Source organism: Gobio gobio (genome assembly GCF_949357685.1).
Source record: "Gobio gobio genome assembly, chromosome: 14".
Lineage (NCBI taxonomy): Eukaryota > Metazoa > Chordata > Actinopteri > Cypriniformes > Gobionidae > Gobio > Gobio gobio.
The window spans coordinates 25072999-25082425 of NC_137107.1; the positions used below are offsets into that span (position 1 = coordinate 25072999).

The window sequence follows — 9427 nt, forward strand, 5'->3', positions numbered from 1 at the left end:
TGTCGAGTCCTCACTAATTCTTCTTCCTCTCGCCCTTTTTCCTCTCTCATCCCAGGAGGTGAACTTGTGTTGCCCATAATTACCGTGGACACCCAAGACCCCCTTCCCATGGCCACCCGTTACCCTGCCATCCCCGCCCCTCCCACTTCCCTGACCCCTCTCCAGACCACCAAAGAGTCCCTCATTGTGTCCGACCCCCGTCCGCCATGCCCTCCAGACCAGGAGGACTGCGGGGACAACCCAATGGAGGTGTCGGCCTTCGGCTCCGGAGAAATGACGGAGTCCGATGATGAGGACTTTTACAAAAACTCCCCCATGGTCACGGATAGGACAGTCCTGCCGCCGCCGCCCGCCGTGGGCAAGAGCGGAGGCCAGGGCCCAGGTGACCACCGTCCTCCAGCCCCCGCCCCCACCACCCACCCCAACCAGCTTCACATCCCCGCGGGAAAAATGAACACCCGCGACCAGGTGCTCCTGCCACCTGCCCCGTCCTCCCGTCACACTCCGGGTCTAACCTACCCGCCTGATTTCCCCCATGTGCCCACAGCTCACCCCACCGACCTGATGGAGAAGGGCCTCCCGGGCGCCGTGGAAGTGATCAGGGAGTCCAGCAGTACCACAGGCATGGTGGTCGGCATCGTGGCGGCTGCCGCCCTCTGCATCCTCATCCTCCTTTACGCCATGTACAAGTACCGCAACCGGGACGAAGGCTCTTATCAGGTGGACCAGAGCCGCAACTCGGGCTCCGAAAGCAACGGTGCCGTAGTGAAGGAGAAGACGCCAAGCACGACTGCCGCCATCGCCAAAACGACTACCAAGGGCAAGAAGAATAAAGACAAGGAGTATTACGTCTAAGGAAACAAGCGTGCAAGAGAGACCGAGGAGGAGGTTCACAGACAGGAAGTGTGCTGAGGATTTTAAAACTTCAAATCACCTCCTCTGCATCCTCAAACATTTAAGCCACACAATCTTCTGTTTACTTCTCCAAAAGTTTTTCTGCCACCGAACGATACGGACGTAGGGAATGAGGAGGAAGGCACTAACGGATAGATCCTCCTTTCGTTGCTGTCTTGCAAAGCCATTGTTGTATGTAATTTTATCTCTATCATGTCTAAAGAAATTCTTCCATTACATTCCAGATGATGTAATGCCCTCTTTGCGATTAAAAATTTATGTTTTGCGTGGTCCGGGCCTCCACAGGAGAGTAACAAAACACCATGGACAGGGAGAGAAAAGCTGCCGGTTTAACAGACGTCTCCACACACAAGCTTTTGGTGCTATTCCTGAACGTTTATTTAATATTACCTTCATAGAGCTATGAAATTGAGATCTTCTACGAGACGCTCGCTGGCCCTCGTTGTAATAATTCATGAAGAACAGAAGCGATTGTGTTAGTTATTTGCACGAGACAAGCAGATGCTCCCGTCAGTTCTTGTGGAGATGTTAAATCTGACACCTTTTTTTGGAAAGGGAAAAAAACAACGTGTTCAGTTGGAAAGGCGGCGGATAAAATCACATCGTTCTCTGATAGAGCCGAAATACCAGAAGAGTTCGAATTCACTCAAATGTAGAAATTAGGATTTATCTGTCCCTGTCATGAAACACATGAATCTAATTCTTTCTTTGTTGTTTATCAGCCATGGTTTCATAAACACGCTCTCACTGAGAATCGCAGATCAGACGGCGAAGCCTGCTTTGACAGCGACACCTCCACCAGCAGGTGGAGAAGAGCTCAGAGGTTTGTTAGAACTTTAAAAAGCCCACGAAAGGCATCTCTCTCTCTCTCCATGGTGTCGAAACATTGTGACCTGTTAGGCTACTAATTGTGTTCCATGCATGATGTATTCACATTCAGCTTTCCATGAGAGTATTTTGATATGAAATACATAAAGTTGATAACTCTCATCTCACCCGGAGGGATTCATAACACCATGGGCGAGCACGACGCAGACAAAAGAGACCTCAGAAAGTGGGACTGTCCTGAACTGAACATCAGCTTGGACAAAAGATGTATCTATGTAAATACAGGACATTGCTGAAAACACTTCAGGAGACAGGTTTGTGTGTATCGTGCATACGGTACGTATGCGTATGTGCGCGTGCGCTTGTGTGTGTGTGTGAGTGTTTGTCCTCGTCCGTCCTCCGGCATGAGAAAGATATACGCAAGACTACGAGAACTCTTTCTCTTGCCTCCTATATTCTCTATGGTGTGATACTACAGCTCAATACCCATCCGAATGAGACTACAGACACTGGAACAAAAAGGATAAGGAGAACGGAGGCGAAATCATATTTTGAGAACTCTGGCATCTCTTCAAGGAGGCAAAAAAGGAACTTGTTCTCATCAGGATGCCAGCTCACCTCCTCCCAAACCTTAAAGGAAAGCATAAAGGAGCAAACTGACAAGACTTTTATGGATAAAGCAGCACAACCTTGTGTCCAGACTTTTGTATCAAAGGACACCTCCTGGAAAGGAGGCAAAAAGGGGGAAAAAAACAGTATACTGTCTAGATATTTCTCACATTTGAAAATATGGTTTTCCTGAATTCCTTGTTATTACAAAGAGGTTTTTGTTTAGTCCTTTCTCTGCAAATGGAAAAAAAAACTGTTATTCACAACAGATATTACTTCAGCTACACAAAGTGATTTTCAAATGTGAAATTCTGGAGAAAAAAAAATGTTTTGGGATTTTATTGAATTTGGTAAAATATGAAGCATTACACCTAGCCATACCTCCATTTTTACTTTTTTTTTGTTATGTCATCGACAGGGCAATTTTTTTGTTTGTGTTTTTGTTTTGTTTGTTCTTTTAAGATATAATTGTCATTTACCTATGCTGGTCAAAGTATATTCCCGTTCTTAATGTAATTGTAAAGTGTTACTGTGAGATGAAATCTAAATATGTGTACATTGACAGAGGGAAAAATACACTTGGTTCTATACTTCGTACTGATTTGGTCAGTGTGGTCTCTTTTATTTATAAAAAATATTTGTCTTAAAGAGATTGACACTAGTCAAAAGTTTAGAATTAGTGAGATTTATTATTATTATTATTATTATTATTATTAAGTTACACATAACTTATAACACAACCGTTTGATGATTATAAGAAATGTTTTCTGATCAGCAAATCAGCATATTAGAATGATTTCTGAAGGATCATGTGACACTGAAGACTGGAGTAATAATGCTGAAAATTCAGCTTTGACATCAAAGGAATAAATTACATTCTAAATTACATTAAAACAGAAAACTGTATTTCAAATTTAAAATAATATTTCACAATATTAATGTTTTTACTGTATTTTTGATCAAATAACAAACTTTTCAAAAACATAAAAAAAAAAAAACTTACTGACCCCAAACATTTGAATGGTATACTATAGTGTAGGTCACCCAAAAGTGACAAACAATTTTATGGTGCAAAGTAGAAAGAAAGTCTTGCAGGTTTGGAACAACATGAAGGTGATTAAATAATGACAAAATCACTTTTAGGGAATTCTTCACCTCTTTCCACGCCATTGACAGAAATTTCTGTCATTTATGAGACAATGCTTCCCCACCATTCATGGAAATTACTTACCCACATTCAAATGTTGATCAAAAAAATTATGTATTAAAGGAGTAGTTCACGTCAGACTTAAAATTTCCTGATATGGTACTCACCCCCACGTCATCTTTCTTCAGTCAAAAATAAATTAAGGTTTTTAAGGAAATAGTTCCTGGATTTTTCTCCATATATTGGACTTTAATGGGGTACAACGGATTGAAGGTCCAAATTCCAGCCTCGAGGCTCTACACGATCCCAGCCGAGGAATAAGGGTCTTATCTAGCGAAACGATCTGTCATTTTCTAAAAAATATATATATAAATGTATATACTTTTTAACCACAAATGCTCTGATCTGCGATGCACCAGGCATTATGTCATCACGTTGGAAAGGTCACGCGTCACGTAGGCGGAAGTACTGCGGTAGGGCGAAAAACTCCATCTCATTTTCTCCTCCAACTTCAAAATCGTCCGACATCATTTCTTTTTTTTGTGAAGGGGCGTTTGACTAACTCTAACATGTTCTCTTTGAAAACACTTGATCGGTTCTTTCGCATAGGTCACGTGTGACCATTATAATGTGAGCATTTGTGATTAAAAAGTATATACATTTTTATATTTTTTAGAAAATGGCTGATCGTTTTGCTAAATAAGACCCTTATTCCTCAGCTGGGATCGTGCAGAGCCCTCTGAAACTGCAGTTTGGACCTTTAAACCGTTGTACCCCATAGAAGTCCACTATATAGAGAAAAATCCTGGAATGTTTTCCTCAAAAAACTTAATTTCTTTTCGACTGAAGAAAGAAAGACATGAAAATCTTGAATGACGTTGGAGTGAGTAAATTATCAGGAAATATTAATTCTTTAAGTTAACTACTCCTTTAAGCAAGAATAAAACAGTTTTTTAAGCAGCTCTGTTCATTCTTTTGATATACTGCATGTTCAGATATTCATATAACAAAATATTCTGGGTGCCATAAATATGTTGTAAAAATAATGTTGGTGGTGGCAGCCAACTTTAGAAAAGGAAGAAAAAAAACACTGGTGGGTAAAGAGTTAATTTATTGTTGTCTGAAGTTTTAGACTCTCATATTTAATATTGAATATAAACGGTTTCATCTTAGACTAATGGTATTTGAAGAACCATTATTTCCCAGTGTCTTTCCTGCCTGAAAATCAAGGTTTATCCATAGTAAGAACTCTTACGCTGTGAAGTCAAGCCCTTGTCTTACATGGCAATTTCATCATCTGGTCTGATATATTGATGAGTTCCTACCCCAGAAGTCTCCACATACTGCTAATACAAAGACGTCTTCAGATTCCTCTGCTGCCACGCTGCTCATATCTAGGTAGACGGGCTTCTAAACAACACTCTTCCTCTATGGTCTTGGTTCTGAAAGGTTCTTTGCCTCTCTCTGCGCCCACTCTATATAGTGTTGTTCATGTACTTGTTCCTAACTAACTATACACACTGCCGTACAGATTGAGCTATTTAAAGACTGGAGCTAAAAGCATGTTTATGGAGAGCAGTTTCCTGGAATAAGAGGCAACTTGATTTTGGAAAAGATTCAGACTGATAAAGCTATATCTGGAGCGAGCCTTTCAAAGGATGAAAGCTGGCAATGACACACTTCTGTTTTGATCATTATTCTGGTCTATTGTAAATCCAGAGGAGTAAATTGTATCTGGTCAATATGCACACAATACACTTAGGTACAGCATTTCGTTAAATGGGTGTTTTTATTCAGTCAGTGGCTGTGTTTTCAATTATATTCTGGCAGATGTAAAATGTACCAATCTCGCCTTCTATAAAAAAGATTCAAATCACAAGGATAAAGTCAAAAGGAATACAAATGATGGATGGATGGATAGATGGATGGATGTATTTATAGAAATATAAGTGAACATCACAGATATATTGCCTAGATGAATTAGCAATATCTTGTTAGAGATTGTAACATTCAGGTTTATGGTCTCTAAAGATAAGACCTAACTAACATCAAGACAGCCTTAAGGCTTGTATGAATCAATAAATAGTGGGGAAGAATTACTGATTTTCAAACAGAAGACAAGCTTTGAAACTGAAAGGTAGGCAAGGTTTATCACTTATTGCCGCAGTTAGTTTTAAAAAATCTTCAAAACCCCACATTAAGAAAGGCAAAGAACAAAAGACAACCTGTCAGCACATTCTGATGCCATTCTACTCCACATCTTTCTGAACTCTGAGCCCTGGATTTGAGATTTGATGAATAATTTAGTAGCCGACTTGCTTCTCCTTTTCCTTCAAAGTAGATAGAACTCAAATTTTCACTTCTGCCAATGCACCTGTCCTGCCAGAGGAAATGCATTAAGATTATTAAAAAAAACCTTCCCAAATGTCACTGAAATGACATTTGATAGGTAAGTAAGAATTTAAACTTTCCTTTGCTGCAATTTCTAAGAAGGCTGTCGTTGAATGCGATTTGATTCAAAAAATAGTTGTCTGAAAAGACAAAGGGGGGAAGATTTCACAGACAGTGAGCAGTACTGGGCAGTTGTGATGCCATTGGATTGAGAATGAAGCCTCAACAGAAGAAAAGCTTTGCATTTAAAAAACCTGCAGAAGTGTGAGACTGCCATCTGCTGTCTAAATCCACCCATTCATCAATCTAGCTAGGTTTCACCTTTACATTTGCTGACATTCTTCAATTTTTTGCATTTTAAAGAACGAGGCTTGAATTTGATCCAAGAAAATGTATCAATCAATAAAATGACATTTAAAAAAAAAAAAGTAAACTAATTGAAAATATGAATGTCACAATGTAATGTCCCAATGGAAAAATCACACATAATCAATGTGAATAGGCCTATAGCCAAAGCTATTCTCCTATTATATATTATTCTACTATTATTCTGCAATCACGTATTTGCAGGCCTGTAAGTGTTCATATATATGGTGAACTGCCGTTCACACTTACAAATAAGTCGGATACACTCTCAGAAAAAAAAGGTACAGTGCTGTCACTGGGGCGGTTCCCTAAGGTACAAAAGTGAAAAGGTACATCTTTGTACCTTACTCACCCCTAAAAGGGACATATTAGTACCTCAAAATATCAGTACATATCAGTACTTTAAGAGTGCGTATTAGTACCTTAAAGGTACATATTAATACCTTAAAGGTAAATATTAGTACCTTTTTTGTTTTGTACCTTAGGGAACCGCCCCAGTGACAGCAATGTGCCTTTTTTTCTGACAGTGTAGAATAAATAATATGCATTTGCCGTGCTGTCCGAGGAGAAGGCTCCGAGCTCGGTATTTGGCCCGAAACCAGAGTACTAAAACAACAGACTTGAAATGGTAATAAGATAATAAATAATAGTGCTTTCTTTATCTCTGATAATAAAGTCTATATTTTGGCATTGGAACCCGAGACTTTGAGAGTGATTCTTGGTTCGGCGGCAGAAGCCAGAACACTTGCAGCACAATCCTGGTAGTGACTCCTCAGCACATTTCAAAACCATCAGATCATCATTAGCTTGCTGCGCCTTTTGTATGATGAAAAGCCATCAAAATGTCAGATGAGTAGAAAAGGCACTGATCAACTTTGACAGTCCAAAGTTAAATGTAGGGTGAAATATGCAAAAGTGGGATGTTTTTTGGTAGATTTGTAGATGAAAGCTTTATACACTCAGCCTTTTTTGTTATGCTAATATTTTGCGATAATGACAGACTTTCGGGCACTGCTTTTCACTGTTTTTTTTTCCCTTCGGTCAAGAGGAACAGATCATCAAAGTTCATTGCAATTGTTTGTTGCAATTTAAAAAGTAATGTAAAAAAAAACCAGTCTTTATCCCTGCTGGATTTTATATCAGCTTAAACGGATAGTTCACCAAAAAATGAAAATTATCCCATTATTTACTCACCCTCAAGCCATCCTAGATGTATATGTTCTTCTTCTTATAGATGAATACAATCAGAGTTATATTAAAAAATGTCCTGGCTAATCTATGCACTATAATGGCAGTGAATGGCAGCCCAAAATTTGAAGCTCAAAAAAAGTGCATCCATCCATTATAAAAGTAATCCACACGGCTCCGGGCGGATTTGGGGGATCGGTATTTGGCACAAATCCCTTTAAGGCAGGTCACACTGGATATTGGAACCTGGTTTGCTACTGGTCCAATGTGATCTACCAGCCTTTATCAGTCTGACTAAGGTCTACTAAGTCAGTCTCAACTCCACCAGCTGGTAGTCTATCTAATCCATCATCAAGATCAGCTTGGACCAGCTTAAGTGTAAAGGCCTTCTGAAGCAAATCGATGGGTTTGTGTAAGAAAAATATCCATATTTAAAACTTTATAAAGTATATATCTAGCTTCCAGCAGACCGCCTTCCGTATTCAACTCATGAAGAAAGTGTAATGCCTCTCACAGTTCAAAACGCTTCGGCTACGTCCGACGTCATCGTCGCGCCAGTTACACTTTTTCCGTAAGTTAAATATGGTAGGCAGTCTGCCGGAAGCTAGATATTTTACTTTATAACTTATCAAATATGGATATTTTTCGTACAAAATCCCATCAATTCGCTTCAGAAGGCCTTTATTAACCCCTCGGAGTCGTGTGGATTACTTTTATAATGGATGGATGCACTTTTTTAGGCTTCAAATTTTGGGCTGCCATTTACTGCCATTATAATCCTTGGAAGAGCCAGGACATTTTTAATATAACTCTGATTGTATTCGTCTGAATGAAGAATGTCATATACACCTAAGATGGCTTGAGGGTGAGTAAATCATGGGGTAATTTTCATTTTTGGGTGAACTATCCCTTTAAGGCAGGTCACACTGGATATTGGAACCTGGTTTGCAACTGGTCCAATGTGATCTACCAGCCTTTATCAGTCTGACTAAGGTCTACTAAGTCAGTCTCAACTCCGCCAGCTGGTAGTCTATCTAATCCATCATCAAGATCAGCTTGGACCAGCTAATGCCAATAAATCACCAACCCTGTCCCACAAGAAACCATGTAAAAAAAGAGCAGTGTTGGGGAAATTTACTTATAACAGTAATGCGTTATATTGTGTTACTCCTTAAAAAGTAACTCATTGCATTACTTAGTAACTCTTAATGGAAAGTAATGTGTAACATTATTTTTGCATTAATCTTTCTCACCTGGGTTGGGCTTGCTTGTTTGATTTTTAATAACAAAAAAACACAAAAAAAAAATCAAATCAAATTTGGCAAATGTAAAGTCCCTTTCGCAACAAAAGTGAATTCTGCTGGATTGCAGAGGAATAAGATGCAGGAGAAAGTTCTGCGATCTTATTTTAGCAATAAAAACATCAACTAAATGTGGTGCTTATGTTTGGCTTATTATTATGCTTTAAGGTCAAAAGCGAAGACATTAAATTCATTACATTTACAGTATATTTGTGTAATTTAACATATTTAATTATTGTAGGTTTGCGTAATATTCTGATTTTGCATTTCACAGTTTTTATTAATTTTGGGGAATACTGAATTTATTTGTGTGTGTGTGTGTGTGTGTGTGCAAGTGAGATGAGTAAATGCTCACATTTACTCCAGAACTAGGCTACAATAACCACCATGTTTACACAGTGCACACAACGCCTTACTCGCGATTCTCTCAACATGAGGACAGGAGAGGCATCAGTCAATTCATGGGAAAACAAAGTAACTTGCCTTACTTACTGGAAAAAGTAACTCAGATATTTTGTTGTAAATTTAAAAGTAATGCGTTACTTTACTCGTTAGGCTACTTGAAAAAGTAATCTGATTATGTAACTTGCCTTACTTGTAATGTGTTTCCCCCCTAAGAGTATCAAGTGATTTTTATTAAAAACACAGTTTTTGAAACTTCTGGAATCGAAATAAACTGTGG

The 9427-nt window shown here is 39.1% G+C and overlaps 1 protein-coding gene across 2 annotated transcripts in view; it reads left to right on the forward strand.

The window, feature by feature from the left end:
* The window catches only part of nrxn2a (neurexin 2a), a gene marked incomplete at its 5' end in the record, with an annotated part of 403284 nt that extends 400333 nt beyond the window's left edge, over window positions 1-2951 (forward strand). Inside the window, one exon of one of the 2 annotated variants that reach the window (XM_079834263.1) lies at window positions 56-2945. In XM_079834263.1, coding sequence (XP_079690389.1) covers window positions 56-855 — 800 coding nt within the window. In that variant the 3' untranslated portion in view covers window positions 856-2945. Of the gene's footprint in view, window positions 1-55 lie in introns of both variants that reach the window. The other variant, XM_079834264.1, reaches the window with a different exon arrangement.
* Between the last annotated feature and the right edge of the window lie 6476 nt (window positions 2952-9427).